Source organism: Erythrolamprus reginae, chromosome 1 (assembly GCF_031021105.1).
Source record: "Erythrolamprus reginae isolate rEryReg1 chromosome 1, rEryReg1.hap1, whole genome shotgun sequence".
Taxonomy (NCBI): domain Eukaryota; kingdom Metazoa; phylum Chordata; class Lepidosauria; order Squamata; family Dipsadidae; genus Erythrolamprus; species Erythrolamprus reginae.
The window spans coordinates 337293547-337313523 of NC_091950.1; the positions used below are offsets into that span (position 1 = coordinate 337293547).

A 19977-nucleotide genomic window follows, 5' to 3' on the forward strand; every position below is an offset into this window, starting at 1 on the left:
GTGATGAAACGTAAAAGAGTAACATTTTATTCATAGAAGAACACTGTCAAGATTTATAGAATTACTAAGAAATAGAAAATTATTTAGAAAAAAAATAATGAAAACCACATACTTGCACAGGTTCCTAAGGATCTCTTCATCATTAGCAATTATATAGTATGATCCAGCTTTTACCCATAAGAAGTAATCTGTAGAAGGTTGGCTGAAGCCAACAGTTGCTGGGACAAGTAAATTATCATTTTTGGAATGTGTACTATAGAACTGCAAACCATCTTCTGGATAAAGGAAAACTGCATACGAACTAGAATCAGAAGACGCTAAAACAGCTTGGAATGTGTTTCTCTGTGGGAAAGATTTAAATTTCATTTGCAAAAAATTAAAAAATAATAATTAAACACCTGAATGATATACATATCATAAAACAGCTTAATTATTTATTGCAGAAGTCAATAATAAGCTTGCCCAGCTTAACATGTTCCAGTTCCACTGAATTTCAATTTCCCAGAATTCCTAGCTAGCATGGAACTCCATATTCCCATGCAGACTAGAAATTCTGGGAGTTTCTGAAAGTTCCAAGTTAAGAAAAGCTGGAATACAGAATCAAGACTTTAAAGGAAGAAAGCTAGAAAATTTATAATTTTTGTAAGAAACATTAATCTTTCGGATTTTGCTCCTGAAATATTATACCAAGTATCCATCTTTGGTCCTGGGGGGGGAAGAGAAATTACCCCCCTTGCAACTGCAATTTGGGTGTCCTCCTGGACTCACAGCTTGAATTAGAACAACATCTAACAGCTGTAGCCAGAGGGAAGCTACAGGTATGCCTGGTACACCAATTACGACCCTATTTGGATCACGTGGTTCTGCTCACAATCACTCATGACCTTATCACCTCACGGTTAGACTACTGCAACACACTCTACATGGGACTACCCTTGGGGAGTGCTTAGAGACTGCATTTGGTCCAGAATGCGGCTGAGCGAGCTGTCGTGTGAGCACCGAGGTACACTCACATTACACCAATCCTCTGCAAGCTGCACTGGCTTCCAATTAGTCTCTGGACACATTTCAAGGTGTTGGTTATTACATTTAAAGCCTTATATGGCTTAGGGCCAGGTTATCTTCAAGACCACCTCCTCCTACATAGTTCCCATCGACTGGTAAGATCCCACAGAGGCAGGCTCCTTCGGGTTCTGTCAACTAAACAATGTCGATTGGCAGTCCCGTGGGGGAGGGCCTTCTGTGTCCCTGCCCCAACCCTCTGGTATTCATTGCCTCCTGTGATCCGGACTACTCCTGCCCTATTGGCCTTCGCAAAACAGTGACTACATTTAATAAAACTTTCTGGCAGTAATATACTGCCACAATGTACATTTATCCAATTCTTTGCTATTTCTATGGGCCAGAAATATGCACAGAAATACACAGCAAACAGTGTATATCATCTGTACTGTTTACTGGGAGGCAGAGGCAGATTTTTTTCCTCCTTATTTTCCTCTCCCAAAACTAAGGTATGTCTTATACTCTGGTGCGTTTTATATTCTGAAAAATACTGTAAATAAATTCCACGTTGGAGTTGTACTCCTAAATCTGTTTGCTAGGAGATAAAGCCAGGTGGTTCCAGTGGGAATTAATTCTCAGTAAACATGCACAGAATCATCTACACCTTCAGTATTTTTTTAAAAAGTTAGTGAATGCATTTTTTTCAGTGGTAGGCTGTCACCTGCTTACCTTCACTTCTAAAGTAGCATCTTGTCCAGATCCTGCATAAGGAGCCACAGAATCCCAGGTAACAATGACAACACTCTCTGGATCAAAGGAAATATTTGGAAAGCCTCTTTTGATGTACAGGGTGGCAAGTTGGAGGATCTCAGGGGAAGAATCTTCCCTGTAATATACATTTCCATGTCCACCTGTAGTATCCAAGTCAGCGTAAAAGGGAGCAAGACCTCCAAAACTAAGAGGAAATTGACCAAGATATTCATCTTCTCTTGATGGCTTACTCACTGCTATGATGCCATTAGTAAGAACCTAGTTTAAAAAAAAGTATGTGTTGCAAATGCTCAGATATAAGCAATCAAACAATGCCTACCTCCCATTTTGAAAATATAAAATATCTATGAACAGTAACATCCTTGAAATGTTACTGTCTGCTTCACCACTTCAACATTCTAGTACAACTTCAGTCTCATTTTGTTAATCTGCAATTCCACACTTAGGAGAATTGTGTGATGCATCAACTGACAAGTGTCTATAGACTCATTTTTATTTAATAGCATGATTGGTGAAAGAAAAATATCTATCAAGTTATTCTTCCTATATTTATTGTAGTTAATATTGTAAATTCCATTCTCTCCCAATTTTATTCTTTTTTTTCATATCTTCAGTATTAGAGTGGTATATATAATTCACCAATTTTAATTCCCAGTACAGAGAAAAGATTTATCTACATACATTTGACAAGTCCCAATTTAGGATGGAATTTGTCATGTACTGCCTCCTGGTGGTCCAGATAAATAAAATGTCAACTCTCAAAATGACTAGTTGAAGCCATATTCTTTATTACTTTGTTTTTGGGTTGCCATATACAGTATAAGGGGGAAGGGATATGGGATATTTTCCACCCATGTGCCAGACATGTGGAAATCAAGGTCATCTCAATGAGAGGTCGCAATGGCCAGAAGGAGTAGCTGAGCAGACTGCCATCTACCTGATTGGCTACCATGACCTGTGACACTAGGGGGCTGGAAGGATGTCTATTTCTTTTATTATGACAAAACACAGGAAATATTTAGAGTTGGTTTCATATTTGAACGTGCCGATATGATGTACCCAATAAAATGGATCTTTGAAATAAGCAACAGTTTCAGAGTCCTGAATTGATTGGGGCCATTACTCAGAACCATGACATTAAGCTAAGTAATTTAAATTAACAATATCAACAACCAAAGACACTTGTTTGTAGTACTCCTTTAGAATGTGACCTGATATGATGTGATTGTACTGGTTGAGTTTCACACCCTATGCTAAAACCATAAGTTATGTACAGTTTATTAATAAACTAGTAGATGAATTTACACTTCATGCAAAGCTACAAAAATGATACGTAGGCAATAATGGCTGAATTCATTGCACATGTTAAGCTAAGCACAATCAAATCACATTTTGGCTTAGCATAATAGATCACTGTCTACCTTCCCCAGCACAATCCATCCCATTATTTTTCTTAGCCTCATATGCATATTACACTATAGATGCTAATTTAGCAGGCTTGTGTTTTCAATAATCTGCTACTTGACTATGAAGCACAAACCTTATAAGGATGTCAAAAAAAAACCAGTACAGATTCCATCTTTGCTATTTACTTTACAACTCTGGCATTTGCTTACCACGATAAGATAATTGCTATAGTCATACATTCCCAGAAGGACTGAGAAGAACCGTCCCAAACAGATGCAGCTGTAATGCTACTGAATAAATACATACAGGAGGCCAAACAGATAAAAACCAGTTACGTTGTCTGGTAAAATATCCAATGCTACATTTTTCAGAGGCCAGAAACTTTGATTCATGGATAAAAAGCATTCTGATATCAGTGATATCACACTAATATTAATGAGTAGGGATATTTAGTAAGCAACAGAAACATCTGTTGTTAAACATTTCTAGCTGACTTAAGAAATTGTCATATTGTTGTACAAGAAGTCACATCATAAGGGAATTTTGCAATGATTTCTTAACTTCAAACTGAAAATCGGAATAAATAGATCTCTCAAATCCAGAAGTAGGTTTTCTCATTATTCATACCACCTCAGAAGATCATATATTCCCTAAAATATAACTTCCCCAATTTAATCCAAAATCACAACATTTATTCAAATTGATTAAATATTAAACATTTCAAAAATAGAGTATTGGATAAGTTGTAAAACAGATAATTTTAATGCACTGAATACACATTTAAGAAATTATTCTAATTGTGTAAACCCCTATAGCTTTAAAATTGCTATTCATCCATCTCTTCATCAGGTATCTTTGATGATATGACTCAAGAGTAACAAATAATATTAATATAACTATTACATTTGTATTTATTAGATTTGTATGCCGCCCTTCTCCGTAGACTTGGGGCGGCATACATAGTTATATCACATAGGCTTCAGTCAGGTCCTCCATTCTGGAGGGAAAATACTGATTGCTGATTGGCTAACTGCCTGGCAGCTCCCTATAAAAGGACTGGCTGTCAGACAGAGTCTTTGCTGGGCTGTAAATAGTTGCCAAATAAAGAGCTGTTCTTTTGAAGCTACTTCTGTCTGCCTCTTCCATTCACCCTATCAATAACACTATGTTTCATAAAAGCTAAAGACTGGGACATCAACCTCTGCTTATTCATCATCAGATGTTGATTAGCCACAGAAGAATAATTGTGCTTTGAAATGAGATAGATAATCAGACTTTGCTTTGGATAAGAAAATAATTACAGTATTAAAGTTTTCTATCTGTCTAAATCTAAGTGCTGTTGCCGGTCAAATGCCTTAATTTGATTCCTCCATAGAATACTAACTGACGTGGAAAGGGGTTCATCTTTACATGGAACACAGGAAGAGTAGATTATGATGTTAGAGAGTCACAATGTTAGGTGTCGTCATTTCTCTTATGGTATTTTTTAATTCCTGTTGCTGTTACCTCTATTCTGTTTCATATGGTGCTCCACTCAAAATAAATACCGGTAAATAAGATTTCTGTACCCAGGCTACAAATTCAACTTTTGCAGCACAAAAAGAAGTAAGATACTGAAATTTAATTTTACTAAGAATCATTTATGATTTTAGCAATTACTCATATGCTTACAAACATTGTATTTTATAGTACAGTATTTCATTTGTTTTGTGTATAGGTTTTGTAGTTTTATCTTTTTAACATAGTAAGCTGGCCAGAGTTGCCCTGTAGTAAGATGGACGTCCAATAAATTTAATAAATAAAAATACCGTAAACATATGTTGAAGCCATGAAGGTTCAAAACCAAGGCTCTTCAAAACTTTTGAAAGGGATATTTCTTAATAAGTGATAGCCTTCTTCTGAAGCATTAAAGCAGCTGCATCATTTTCTGGCCTGAACAAACATATGCGTAATAAATTGGATTTGATCCTAATAGATTTAGATTCATTTCAATGAACAGCCAGTCAATTTACAGATGTTCACATTGCTCTCATTCCATTCTGTGTCATGTTCTAGATATGAAGCATGTCCCATTTACCATATCATTTATGGAACAACATTACTGTACCTCTAATGTCCATATGGCGCCCACCCTGTTATTCTTCAAGTTGTTTTTAGATCATTTTCTTCAGTGAATAAATGGATAAGTATGATGAGTTTTTATTTGTTTACTTAGATGCTCTATCTAGTTTTAGGACTTGTGCAGAAAATAGGTCACATTTTAGGTCAAATTTATGGAGAAATATTGAACATCCAAGAGAGTTCATAAACTTTTAAGCATTACTGTAAGTTACCTTTGTAAATAAGGATGTCTCTTGCATACACTATTTACATAGTTCTGCCTCAGTTAGCTAGATGAATTTATAAAAAGCAGCAAGAGGTTAAAGAGAGGCTGGGGGAAAATATCCAGTGTTTCAAACTATGACATTCTTAGTATAAATGTCAATAACATGACACAGTGGTGTTACTATATAGATGAGCCACATGCCATTACTATAATAACAAGAAGGTATATTTCAGTTGTGGCAGAAGGGCCATAACTCTGTACACAGCAGAACTTGTAATTAAAACTTGGCAATTAAACAGTTTGCAAAAATCAGAGCAGGGAGAGTGAGGAGAGGTTTTTATCTCAAATTGTGTGGAGTTGCTGCTTACCAGAACAAATTGCAGTGACTATATGGGTCAATTATTTCATTCAGGGCACAGCAGCTTCCTGTTTGCTTTCACAATTAATGGATTTCTATAAAAATGTTATTGTAGCTGAAAATGCAGATATTTTAAAATATACAATACTTTCGAAACCTGTTTAGCTGAATATGATGCTCTCCTCTAACACAGAAATTAACTTCTGCCCCAGAAGCAGAGGCTTTAAATTAGTGGTGGGTTGTAGATGATTTTACTACCGGTTCATGGGCATGCTTGCATGTGACACTTCTGGGCATGCTCAGAAGTGTCCTGGGTGGGTGGGCAGAGCCTACTACTACCGGCGCTACTAGCTCTAAGAACCAGTCCAAACCAAGAGCAACCTACTGCTGTTTTATATACAGATGAGTAACTGTGGGGTGAACAAGAGACTTTGCTGAATTTTGGACATTGCGTAAACAAAGCTATATGGTAAAGATCTACATGTGAAGTGATCATTATTTTCAAAAATGCAATTGATGACACCCACTTACAAATCTTTTAACAGGTAAATGAAATATTTCCATATACTGTTCTAACAATTCTGCAATGCATGTTTGTTTGTTCAGATATCCACTGTCCCATTTAATTCCAATGACAATGAGAAACGATTATGCTGAATAGATTTTTCCAAAATCCCTTGTCCCAGAGATCAATTTCAATACATTGTATTCTTTTGTAGAAAATATAAGTGATCCCAAAAAGTTTTCACCAGAGTGATTTCCAAGGAAGGCTTCTAGAAAATTGTACTTTACATTAGTGATGCATAGGAATAAAGAAGATTTACTCAGATATATTCCATATCTGTTATTTTCCTACGTCTCTGTATAATTTATGATTCCCAACAGTGGTCCACAAAAGCGAGCCTCTTCAATACATCTTAATGTAGGAGGGAGCAGGACAGGCACATGCAGACAGAGAATTACACTCTTTCAAGAATCCAGAACATAATTATATGTGGTGCTTTATATGCCACCTGTGAAACCCTGAACTTGCTGTAGTCCAGCCAAGTCCTTTAGAATTCATGTTTTATGAGTTTAATCCTGAGAGTACCCAGCTGTTGCATTCTGCTCTAGCTACTCCTGATGTAATCCTCAAGTACAGTTTCACATAAAGCACATTCCAATAATCTAGAAGATAAAATTATTGTTAATTTTATTATGACTACTATTAAAAGTTAATTAGGAAAAATTAGTGTTGCCAGATCATTCCTGTTTAGGAACCTCCAGTAACAAGATGAATCAAATAAAATTCCCCTGTACTTATCCTGAGTAAGAATGTAATACCATTCAGAGCAGAATATTTACCCTATAACAATATTAATTCACAGAAAGGGATCGGCTTCACTAGTTCAGAGCCATCTCATTACACACAGCATTGACTACTAGATCTCTTGAATAGGAGGGAATTCAGTACTGATGACACCTGATGAGAATAGGATCCTTGATTGGTTACTGTGATTAATTAGTTCAACACTGTTGCTCTATACATGCCTTTTGCAGCAGTAGCACTGTGATTGTTAAAATGTGGTTTTCAGGCTACAGAGTAATCTAATATGGACAACTAGGTTAAATCTAGTTTATAGCACAGGTTATCATCCTATGAATTTTGAGAAATACTGCATAGAGCCTTGCAACACCGTATCTGAAAGCAACATGTCAGACTCTATGGTACAATGTTCATCTCTTGGCCAAGGGAGTCAGCATTGGCCAAAGGCAATTTCCATGGTCATGTGGCCAATATGGCTATACACCAAATATACATGGAACTCTGCTAATTTACCACCAAAGTGATACCTAATAATCTACTTGCATTTGAAGCTTTCAAAATGCTAGATAGGCAGGGGCTGAAAGCAGCAGAAAGGTCTAAAATTGCCCCATATACCTTAGGTCAGTGATAGCACACCTATGGCACAGGTGCCACAGGTGGCACGCGGAACCATATCTGCTGACACGTGAGCCGTTGCCCTAGCTCAGCTCCAACGTGCATGTGTGTGCCAGCCAGCTGGTTTTTGGCTCACACCGAGGCTCTGGGAGGCGTTTTTGGCTTCCAGAAATCCTCTGGGAGGATGATGGTGGCCGTTTTTACCCTCCCCAGGCTCCAGGGAAGCCTTTGGAGCCAGCGAAGGGTGAAACATGAAACTATTGAGCCCACCAGAAGTTGGGAAACAGGCCATTTTCAATCTTCAGTGGGCCTCTGGGAGGTGGGGGAAGCTGCCTTCCCCAGGCATTGAATTATGTGTGTGGGCACTTGCGCATGCGTGATAGTGCACACCCATGCTCTTTTGGTACCCGAGGAAAAAAAGGTTTGCCATCACTGTCCTAGGTATTTATGCAGTGGTGAGATGAAGCTAGTATGAATGCCTTTCCAGTACAGGCACTGGAGGAACACTTGCTCTGTTGTTTCTGTGTGTCCAGAATCTCAAAGACATTGTCTCCCCAAGTAAGGAATCTTTCTGCATCAGTCTTTGACAACATCTTGAGGGGAGAGCATGACATTGTGCCAGAGTAAAGGCCCTTCGGTGTTTAGGTATATTGAGTTTAATAAAGTATGCCATAAGGGAGACATTAGTACTTGTTGGATTCACTGGCAATAAAATTTGGGATCCTAACTAAGTCCACTTGGTGTATTGTGAATGCTATACTCTGCTAAATAAATGATTTGGCCTGATTTGGCCTCTGGTAGGACACCCAGAGAGAAACCCAAAGCAGAGGTTTTAGATGCGGCTGTATGATTACATGTGGACTGAAATCATTACTCACAAACATCAGAAGTATATTCAATCAGATGAAAGGTCTCTCTAACCCAGAATTGTGTGGCCCAAAATTATGTTTATGTTTATGTTTATTTAGATTTGTATGCTGCCCCTCTCCGCAGACTCGGGGCGGCTCACAACAAAGTGAAAAAACAGTTTACAACAAATCTAAATTCTACTAAAAACATTTAAAAGACCCCATTTTCTAAACACACATACACACACACACATACCATTCATAAATTGTATATGCCCGGGGGAGATGTCTCAGTTCCCCCATGCCTGACGACACAGGTGGGTCTTAAGGAGCTTACGAAAGGCAAGGAGAGTAGGGGCAGTTCTAATCTCCGGGGGGAGTTGGTTCCAGAGGGCCGGGGCCGCCACAGAGAAGGCTCTTCCCCTGGGGCCCGCCAACCGACATTGTTTAGTTGACGGGACCCGGAGAAGGCCCACGACCTAATCGGTCGCTGGGATTCGTGCGGCAGCAGGCGGTCTCGGAGATATTCTGGTCCAGTGCCATGAAGGGCTTTAAAGGTCATAACCAACACTTTGAATTGTGACCGGAAGTTGATCGGCAACCAATGCAGACTGCGGAGTGTTGGTGAAACATGGGCATACCTAGGTAGACCCATGACTGCTCTCACAGCTGCATTCTGCACGATCTGAAGTTTCCGAACACTTTTCAAAGGTAGCCCCATGTAGAGAGCATTACAGTAGTCGAACCTCGAGGTGATGAGGGCATGAGTGACTGTGAGTAGTGAGTCCCGGTCCAGATAGGGCCGCAACTGGTGCACCAGGCGAACCTGGGCAAAGGCCCCCCTCGCCACAGCTGAAAGATGGTTCTCTAATGTGAGCTGTGGATCGAGGAGGACGCCCAAGTTGCGGACCCTCTCCGAGGGGGTCAATAATTCCCCCCCAGGGTAATGGAAGGACAGATGGGATTGTCCTTGGGAGGCAAAACCCACAGCCACTCCATCTTATCCGGGTTGAGTTTGAGTCTGTTGACACCCATCCAGGCCCCAACAGCCTCCAGACACCGGCACATCACTTCCACTGCTTCGTTGACTGGACATGGGGTGGAGATGTAAAGCTGGGTATCATCAGCGTACGGATGATACCTCACCCCATGTCCTTGGATGATCTCACCCAGCGGTTTCATGTAGATATTAAATAGCAGGGGGGAGAGGACCGACCCCTGAGGCACCCCACAAGGGAGAGACCTCGGAGTCGACCTCTGACTCCCCACTAACACCGACTGCGACCGACTGGAGAGGTAGGAGGAGAACCACTGAAGAACAGTGCCTCCCACCCCCAACCCCTCCAGCCGGTGCAGAAGGATACCATGGTCGATGGTATCGAAAGTCGCTGAGAGGTCAAGAAGCACATGCTATAGAAACTCCCAAGGAGATCTTACAAATCCAACAGCATTATCCTGCTTGTGTTTCCCAGTGAACACCAGGATAACATTTTTTGAGGCTCCCCAACCAGTATCAACAGCAAATCTCATCCCTGATACTTTCAATGTTTAGTTTGTCCACACTCAGCAGAAGACTTACTAAACAGTTTAGCTAGATTAAAATGTTTGTTGAAGCAAGAATGAAGCTGCACACAACAGCTGATAGTTTACCATCAGGAAAAAGTTGTAAATGATTTTATACCCTTCAACTTGTTATTCCTTCCTTCTGTCTTTTGGAATTAATGGATCCTGGCAAAGTGTTCCATGTCTTAAAGCCAAACAGCTGTTGCATATGCAGATAAGGTCACTTCTGCCCCAGGAACCATTCATTGCAATTTTCCAGCAATTTCATTGTATGTCAATACGGTATTTACATTGTCGAGTCGTTATTGAGAGCTTTACAGCAATGCTATGATCTGCAATAATTTTAAATACTTTTTCTAATTTTTCTAGATTAAAAAAACAGATTTATAAATGCTCAGCATATTTCATAAAATTAGTGACTCAAATAACCAATAATAATGTAGGAATATGAGGCACATGAAAATATGGAATAACATAAAGACTCAGTTGAAATGTATGGCAAAGATGCCTGATGAGTAAATTCTAGCAGATAATTCTTCAACTGCAATGCAACCATTATCATAAACATTAATTATTATTATTATTCATGGTTATTTGAGTCACTAATTTTATGAGATATGCTGAAGATTTTTAATATTCCATTTATAAATATAAATATACAAATCTTAAAGTGGCCAGCTTTAAATTTGGACATTACTGGTGGAAACCTTGGATCTCCTGAAGATTTAGTCCAAAAAAATGAATGAATGACACAGATTTATGAAAATGACATACATAAATTCCTTTCCTTTAAAAAAAATTAATTGAACACACAAAACAAGACAAAACATATAACAAACAAGTGAGGCATAATAAATGCCTTTTCTTACTTGCTACTGTAAGATTTCCTTATCATCAAACTGAATTTCTGGTGACTTCAGCAAAACATCCATACCGCAGCTATCTGGAAGTTTTTTTTCAACTCCAGGAAAGGATTTCCCAATGTCTTCCCATCCGAAGACAACTATTAATCCTCAACTTACAAGAGTTTACTTAGTGGCCATTCAAAGTTACAATGGCACTGAAAAAAGTGACTTATGACCATTTTTCACACTTCTGACCTTTGTAGGATTCCCATGATCAAGTGATCAAAAATCAGACGCTTGGTTCATACTTATGAGAGTTGCTGAGTCATCTTGCAACTTTTTGACAAGTAAAATCAATGGGAAAGACAGAATTACTTAAACTTGTTACTAACTTGGTTATCAACTGCAGTGATTCATTTAACAACTATGACAAGAAATGTCCTAAAATGGGGCAAAACTCACTTAACAAATGTCTCACTTAACAACAGAAATTTTGGGCTCAATTGTGGTCGTAAATCAGGCACTGGAACCCATACCACATCTCGGACATCAACACCCTTGAAAATGTCCAAAGATACTTCACCAGAAGAGCCCTTCACTCGAAACAGAATACCCTACGAAAGCAGACTATCAATCCTATGTCTAGAAAGCTTAGAACTACGTCGCCTAAAACACGATCTAAGTATTGCCCACAAGATCATATGCTGCAACCTGTCAATGATTACTTCAGCTTCAATCGCAACAACACAAGAGCACGCAACAGATTCAAACTTAATATTAACCGCTCCAAACATGACTGTAAAAAATATGACTTCAGCAACCGAGTTGTCGAAGCGTGGAACTCATTACCTGACTCAGTAGTGTCAACCCCTAACCCCAAACATTTTTCCCTTAGACTATCCATGATTGACCTCTCCAGGTTCCTTTGAGGTGAGTAAGGTGTGTGCATAAGTGCACCAGTGTGCCTTCCGTCCCTGTCCAATTGTCTCTCCTTATCTCATTTATCTTTTCTTCCTTTCAAATATGTTCACCTATACCTTTATATCTTTTCTTCTATTCTTTCCTTTACTTATATTATTACATATCTTTCTCTTCAATGTGTATTATGTACTGGACAAAATAAATAAATAAATAAAAATAAAATAAATAAGACTATTTGTATTAACCAGCTGCATCTCTGCTTAACTTTTTCAAGAACCCTCACAGTCCACTAGTTGCTACCACACATTTGAAAGCATTTTATGGGATTTGGCGGTTTGAACGAGATCAGAATGTGCCTGAATATAACTAATCCACATATTCTAAATACTTTCAATTTTAAGTATGAGAAGAAAAGCAAGATGACCTAACCCGATCATTGTTCCAATCCTTACCATGCTGAGAAAAACCAAGATCAGATCAAATCAAACCAGTATTCAGCATGAAAAAATAATCATGTATTAAATCTGTGGCTTGAACTGTACTAAGAAAGGAATGTAAATATTTAGAACAGAACAGGATCTGCTTTTTTGTGCTGATATGCATGAAACATTATTTTATTTGCATGACCTGCAATTTCAGTGGATTCAACTGCTGAAATGATAGTAACAATGGCTTTTCCAGATAGGATTGCAAATCTTGCGCAGGGGGGCAGGGGGGGACACGACAAAGGACATCTGCTTTCTATTTTGTTTGGAATTAGCAAAAGTTCTACCCTAATTGCCAAAACAACTCTGAACAAATCCTTCCCACCGCACCCAAAACATCTCCTTGCTTTCCTCCTGCATAATTTATCCTTCCAATATCCCATGCAATTTCTCAAGAGTTGACATTTTATTTAAAAGATCGCCCCAGGTTCACAGAAACTCAAGGGAAACCATTCCACTTAGAATAGTTTGGTGTAGCATAGCCACAATGAACACAGGAGTTTCTTCTTTATTAGAAATGCTTATTTACAAATCCATATTCCAGGTTTTGATCTGGAGAATCGATTTTTAATTATGAAACTTAACTGCAAACTACATGGACTCATATAGAATTGCAATCAATTCAGATGGAGGGATAATGTTGCCCTGAACATAGGCAAGAGTGTGCCTTGCCCAAGACACAACCCAACTGCAGTCACGCCTCTGCAATAGGGACAAGAGAATCTCAACTCAAAAGAACAAGCAAAGGAAAAGCCTCTCTTGAGTTGACATAGACATCTACCTAGCTTTATGGACAATTAACATGGAAGGTTTTAGTTTCCCAGCCTTTCCATTTCAAGTCAGTTTTTGGATTCCTGGAAAACCTCTTGGACTTGGGACTTGTCCCTGCCCTGCCATTTTCTGGAGGAGGTATCCCCCCACTCTCAGAAGTGGACATTGTCTGCTTGGTAGTGTTGAGAGAAAGTGCCTGGTCCAGGGTCACCCAGTTGGCTACGGGACTAAAGCGGGACAAGAACTCATGAATCTATTAATTTTCTCATCGTTCCTATCAGCCATCTCCTCCCACTTATGACTGTACCGATTTATATTAATGTTGACTGTTTCCTGATTGCTTATTCGAACCCTATTTATTTACTTATCAAATGTATCGAATTTGATAACAATCATTAAGTGCTGTACCTCATGAGTCTTGACAATTGTATCTTTTCTTTTATGTACACCAAGAGCATATGCACCAATGGCAAATTCTTCCTGTATCCAATCACACTTGGCCAATAAAGAATTCTATTCTATTCTATTCTCTATTCTGTATTCTATTTTAAATTCTATTCCTAATCCTAATCCTATTTCTATTATTTCTATTCCTATCCTTATTCCCATTATTGCTATTCTATTCTTAATTCTATTCTTAATTCTATTCCTATAACTAATTCTATTTCTATTTCTATTCCTATTATTCCTATTCTTATTCCCATTATTCCTATTCTATTCTATTCTATACTCTATTCTGCATTCTATTCTATATTCTATTCTAAATTCTATTCCCAATTCTATTCCTAATCCTATTTGTTATTTCTATTTCTATTATTTCTATTTCTATTCCTATTCCTATTCCCCTTATTCCCCTTATTCCTGTTCTGTTCTATTCTATTCTAATTGTTGGGGGCAGTATGCTGACTCTGTAAACCGCTTAAAGAGGGCTGTAAAAGCACCGTGAAGCGGTATATACGTAAACCTAAATGCTGCTCCTATTCCATTCCTGGTTTCTACCCTGATGCCTTCAACCAAAGCCAGCCGTCCCCACTCCCTTTTTAGGGGTGAAGCAGCGCGTTTATCAAAGCGAAACTTCCTCCTCCCTGGGCTGGCGGCCCGAGCAGCAGCCGCAGCCTCTCCCCCTTTCCTGCCCCCCCCCAACTTCTCCATCCTCGCGCGCTCCTTCTTTGGATATCCCATTCCGGGACCCTGCCTTCCTCACCCCCACCCCCGCTTCCTCCCGTCGTTCAGGATCTCGTCCTTGGGCCAAAATCCCAAGGACTCGCCGCGGCCCCTCCTTCCCTTCCTCTTCCCAGCTCTCCAGCCCGAATCCCCCCCTTGCTCGTCGCCTCTCGGGTCACTCACATAGAGGGAGCGGACGCTGGAGCCGTAGAAGTGGAGCGGCGTGTCTAGCGCGAGAGGCGCGGAGCTGACATCGTCCCCCGCTTCCAACGCCTGGTCGCCCCGCGCCGAGCCGAAAGGGAAGAGGAACCCCTCGCCGGGGGAGCAGCTCCCCGGCGCCAGCAGCAGCGCCAGCAGCAGCGCCCACAGACTCAGCAGCCCCCTCATGGTCCCGCGCTTTTTTTCCCCCTCTTCCAAGTTGCCTCAAGGGCGAGGCGGCGGGACGCGCTACAAGTTTTAAACCCCGCCGGGGCTGCGAAGGGAAAAGGAGAGGAGGGGGGACGCGCTGGCTAGAATGGGGAACCGACCAATCAATAGACAATTGAGGGGGGAGAAAAAAAGCTACCCTATCGCAAGGCGAGGACTTGCCTGGGCTTCCCTCCCTCTCCCTTCACTCCCCCCACCACAAAGCCCTTAAAAAGAAAGGCTCGAAGCGTGGGATCGTTTAGCTTCCTCCCCTTTCCCGCCTTCTTTTCCACGAAATTGCTTCTTTGGGTCACTTTTCTATAAGACGAGCATGGCTGTTTCTTTACTCGCCTGCTCGCGTGAATGGGTGCATATCTAAACAAAAAAAACTGAGAAATGTGTCGTCGTCGTCCCCCCTCACACACACACACAAACACATTTCTTCTTGCCGGAGGAACTGCCCCGCTTGAATTTACGTTTAGAGTCGACCAAATAGTTGCCCGAAAAATTCCTCGTTTCGTTTTCCGCCGGGCGTTTAAAGGATTGTTTGGAGCGTTGCGAATTTTTGCAGCTCCAATAAAAATAACTCTCCCTGTTGATGAGCCGTCCTGGTTTGTAGTAGTAGTGATAGTAATAATACTAATAGTGATAAAAAACAGTTTGGAAGGGGCCTCAGAGGTCTTCTAGTCCAACCCTCTGCTTAGGCAGGAGATCCTACACTACTTCAGACAAAGAGTTATCCAACATCTTAAATTTTCCAGTGTTGGAGCATTCACAACTTCTGGTGGCAAACCGTTCCACTGATCAATTGTTCTGTCGGGAAATTTCCTATTCTAAGTTGCTTCTCTCCTTGATTAGTCTCCACCCATTGCTTCTTGTCCTTGTCATCATTTTAATGGCTCAGGTTAGGATCCTTATCCTTTTTTTATAGTTAAAAAAAGTGCTGGGGGGGGGATGTTCCTCTTAGACTTGAGGCACTTGGACAACAACACAGTGTTGCATTTGAAAAGTATTTGATAGCATTGTTTGTTTAATGAAGTGCTATGTACACTGTCCAGAATTACTTTTCATCTGACGTGGGTTTCATAAATAAAGCCCCAACAGTGGTTTGAAGCCAAGTTACTGTCACCTTTGCCACCAATCTAAAGACAAATGAAAAACAGAACAAGCAAATCCTTTCTTCCTTCCAGCTGACAGACCCCCCTCAATCTTGGGTTCATGCAGGCTGCATTCCCGGGTAATTTTCCTCCTAACACATTTAACTCTTATTTATAAAGGGGACAAATGTTAAGATGTCAAAGCTCCATGGCAGCTGAATTTCTAGAACAGCAGGGAGAAAATTTAGCCACTTAGAACAAAGATGAGACAACTTCCACTCATAGTGTAGACAGCGCCCATAAACTCCAAAACATTCATCTTACAAGTACTGTAGAAAACTTTTCTCTCTCTGTGTGTGTACCTCAATATAGACAGAAATATACTATACTGCCTCATAACATAAAAGAGATGATGGTAATTATCCTGTGTATGTGATTTTCCAAATGGTGTAGGAATAGTGTTCTTGCATAGAAGAATACAAAGGGACTTCTATCATCTTAGATGGCACATATTGGGTAGGTTACTTGAGTCATGAGGGAGATCTACTCTGTTATCTACTAAGACATGCAGCCCAGACCTTTGTTTTGCATATCAAGACCTGACCAAAGCTTATGACTCTTCTGCAAGAAAGAAGTGTATTAAGTTTTATTTCAGTCTTTGTTATTTCAACAGTGTGATTCTGGGGAATTGTGGTTACAGTAGTCCCTCACCTATCGCTGGTGTTACGTTCCAGACCTGGCCGCGATAGGTGAAATCCGCGATGGGGAATTTATCGACTGATAGTACTTATTTAAGTATTTATATTGTAATTGTTTGGTAAGTTTTCATTGTTTTAAGTGTTTATAAACCCTTCCCACACAGTATTTATTTTAGATACAGTATTTAAATACAGTATTTACAATTTTAGATATATTTTTTTAAAATAAACCTGCCGATCGAGTTCGGCGGGCTGTTTAAATCTGCCGATCTACTTCCTCAGGAACCAGCGAAGATCCGCGAATGATTTTTCTCATTAATATTTCTTGAAAACCCGCGATGAAGTGAAGCCGCAGTAAGTGAAGCGCAGTATAGCGAGGGACTACTGTATTGTCATTTAAAAAAACCCTAGGAATCAGAACTCCCTAAATTCAAAGAAAATATTTAAAGTATTAAGGCTTGAAGTACGGGTAACTGTATTATATACCTATGTATTATACTATATGTATATACACAAAAATAAGCAACAAAATTGAATAGGAAAGTAGGATCTAAAAGAAATTTTAGTTCTCTGTAGACTAGTGTTTCTTCCAAAAAATCTCCAGAATTTTCTAGCCAGCATGCTGGCTGGAGAATTCTAGCTCCAATAAGACAAATCTGAAGACTATTTCTACTATAAACTGCAAAGATCTATGACGCAAGGAAATAACAATTTTGACTATGTAATACTGAGATCCTGTACATTTCTTTGTTATAGTATGACAGTAAATGTCTTCCCAAAATAACAAAACTCTAAAAAATGTGTTAAACATACAGTTTTAAATACCCATATATTGTTTAGAAATAGGAAGGAAAGTAGTTGTTTTATGTGTTTAATCTTTGTGTTTAATTCACATTATTTTAATTTATTAACCATTTTCAGCACCATCCAGTGAAATGAATATACATTTTAAATACAAGTAAGTCATTTACTAAATGATTTTATATTCAGCACCATCCCCTATAAAAATATGGAAACATTAATTAATTAAATCCAAACAATTTACGTAGCTGCCTATCTGACAATTGTGACTGTGCAACACACGTAAGGATAAAATTAAACATGCATGACAAAAATTAAAATAGTAACGGTGGCCAAAACCAAACGCAATTCAAATAATAAAAAAAGACTCTAATGTGCTTACCTAACCTCCAGACCTGAGAAACAAAGACACTATTACATGTCAGATCATGCTACTATCATCAATATTTTTGCAAAATTTTGGCACTAGCAGTGGTGGTTGTAACAAGGAGGTTATTAGTTCCACAACCAATCCTAGTACAGTATATGAAGTCAACTGGATTTGACAATAGTTGTTCATGTTTAGTTGAATCCTATCTTGGTTCTTATAGAGTAGTGATGGCGAACTTTTTCAGCAGCGAGTGCCGAAAAGGGAGCATACATGCACATGTGCACTCATCTGGAACGCAACCCAGAAGAGGAACTGTCCAGGGGGTCGTGTATGCACCAGAAAATAAACTTCCAGTTTCTAGTGGCCAACTACTCTTACTATCGAGCATGCACATGTGACAATCAAGTGTGTAGCACGCATGCTCGTGCTGCAAAATGGAAGACCAGCTATTATGGTTTCCTGAAGCTGATCATCACTCACACAGGCATGACTGAAACCCAGAATAGGGATGGGCAACACAGCATGTGCAATGCGACATGGCTCCTTGTTCCACTTTGGGCACGCGTGCCATAGGTTTGCCATCACAGTTATGCTTTAAGTTTAAGATGGAAATATACTTTGATTTACCAAAGATTATCTACTTAAGAAAAAGTTTAGCAGACAAAACACTGATGCAGTAAAGGATTAAACCTTATACAGTATATTGACTTCTGCAGTCTCCTTTGCCCCCAATTAGTTGTTTATCAGATAATCCCAGGTGGACAGAAGTCTCTGTCTGTCCTACTCCTGTCCTTTCAACTCAGTGAAATAATTCACTCGTCTTCTGCATGTGCAGACATAAATGCATGTACTTTTAGTTTTATATAGAGTTTAATAAAATGAGGTGTGCGTGGAAGAAATTACTTCTCAAGTTATTGTTTTTTAAATGTTTTTTTGGGGGGAAATAGTTTGAGCATATATTTTGACTATTATTGTGCAGGTCAAAAACCTAATTATGATGTTTATTACTTAAAATTGTTAAGTATATTTGCAGCTGTCTCTGCTGGTCAGTAATGGAAACTTCTCTTGAGAATGGGAAAGGCATTTATTTTTGAGCTGACTGAAAAATACAAATGTTGCAAAAATAAATCCAGTTACCTCCCACTCTTCCTCTCTCCCTCCCCCTGCCCAGCTTTAAAATATTTAGTTAAATATAATACTTGGACAAAGTAAAAAAGTTTGCATAGAACTGGGCATCAGCTCACTGAAAGAGGAATTGTGTTTGATGCATAGAACACAGCTCATTATAAGCTGAGCAAAAAACAGTCACCACATTCCATTGCCTCTTATTAATTCACTGGTTTTCAAGCCAGAGCCTTTCTTCAAAGCAGGGAAAGAAACAGCCATGGAAGCATAGTCAAGAAATTAAGATCTAAGAATTTACATCTCCATAAAATTGGGATAGTTTTCTGATATTTCCCACTTAGGAGCCTCAGACTCATTACCTCATTTAAACTAATTGTTTCCTTCTCTGTACAGAGAAATAAAAGAAGAGGGGAAACATACATTGCTTGTCCTTGGAGCATGTGTTCCATAACGTAATGATTCCTGGAAAAGCTTTCTTCATCCTTCAATGTGTTGTAGAGCATTATTTACATTATGAAACAATGTAGTCTATGAGCACTTCCCAAAGTCCCCTTTATAAAAGCACATCCTACCCACTCCAATTGTTTTCTTCTTCTTCTCTCTCTCTCACACCCACACCCACACACAGACCAAGATAAGTGTGAAAAAGACAATTGTCAGTCAGTAGCCAAAGTGTATGTTGGAATATTCATGAACAGAATTAGCAATTTGCCAGACCCTGTAGGTATCTCTAAACTTCCTGAATTTTAGCAGGGATAGGAAACTCTCCACCCTTCCAGAGTACAGTGGTACCTCATGATACGAACCCCTCGTCATACGAACTTTTCGAGATATGAACCAAGGGTTCGGAATTTTTTTGCCTCTTCTTACGAACTTTTTTTACCTTATGAACCTGCCGCCGCCGCTGGGATGCCCTGCCTCCAGACTTTCGTTGCAAGCCAAGCCCCAGTTTTTGCGATCCTGGGATCCCGAGGCTCCCCTCCATAGGAAACCCCACCTCCTGACTTCCGCAAAAACGCGATGCTGTAGGGAAATCCCAGGAGGGGAATCCCAGGATCGAAAAAATGGGCAGAGTAGGGGGGAGAAAAACAGGAAGAAA

At 39.6% G+C, this 19977-nt stretch overlaps 1 protein-coding gene across 1 annotated transcript in view; it reads right to left on the reverse strand.

Moving 5' to 3' along the window:
• The window catches only part of NID1 (nidogen 1), a 62675-nt gene extending 47681 nt beyond the window's left edge, over positions 1-14994 (reverse strand). The window contains exons 1-3 of the mRNA XM_070734006.1: positions 14566-14994; positions 1732-2031; positions 113-342 (exon numbers count right to left, since the gene is read on the reverse strand). Of these exons, the coding sequence (XP_070590107.1) occupies positions 113-342; positions 1732-2031; positions 14566-14769 (734 nt within the window). The 5' untranslated portion in view covers positions 14770-14994. The remainder of the gene's footprint in view (positions 1-112; positions 343-1731; positions 2032-14565) is intronic.
• Positions 14995-19977: the final 4983 nt, after the last annotated feature.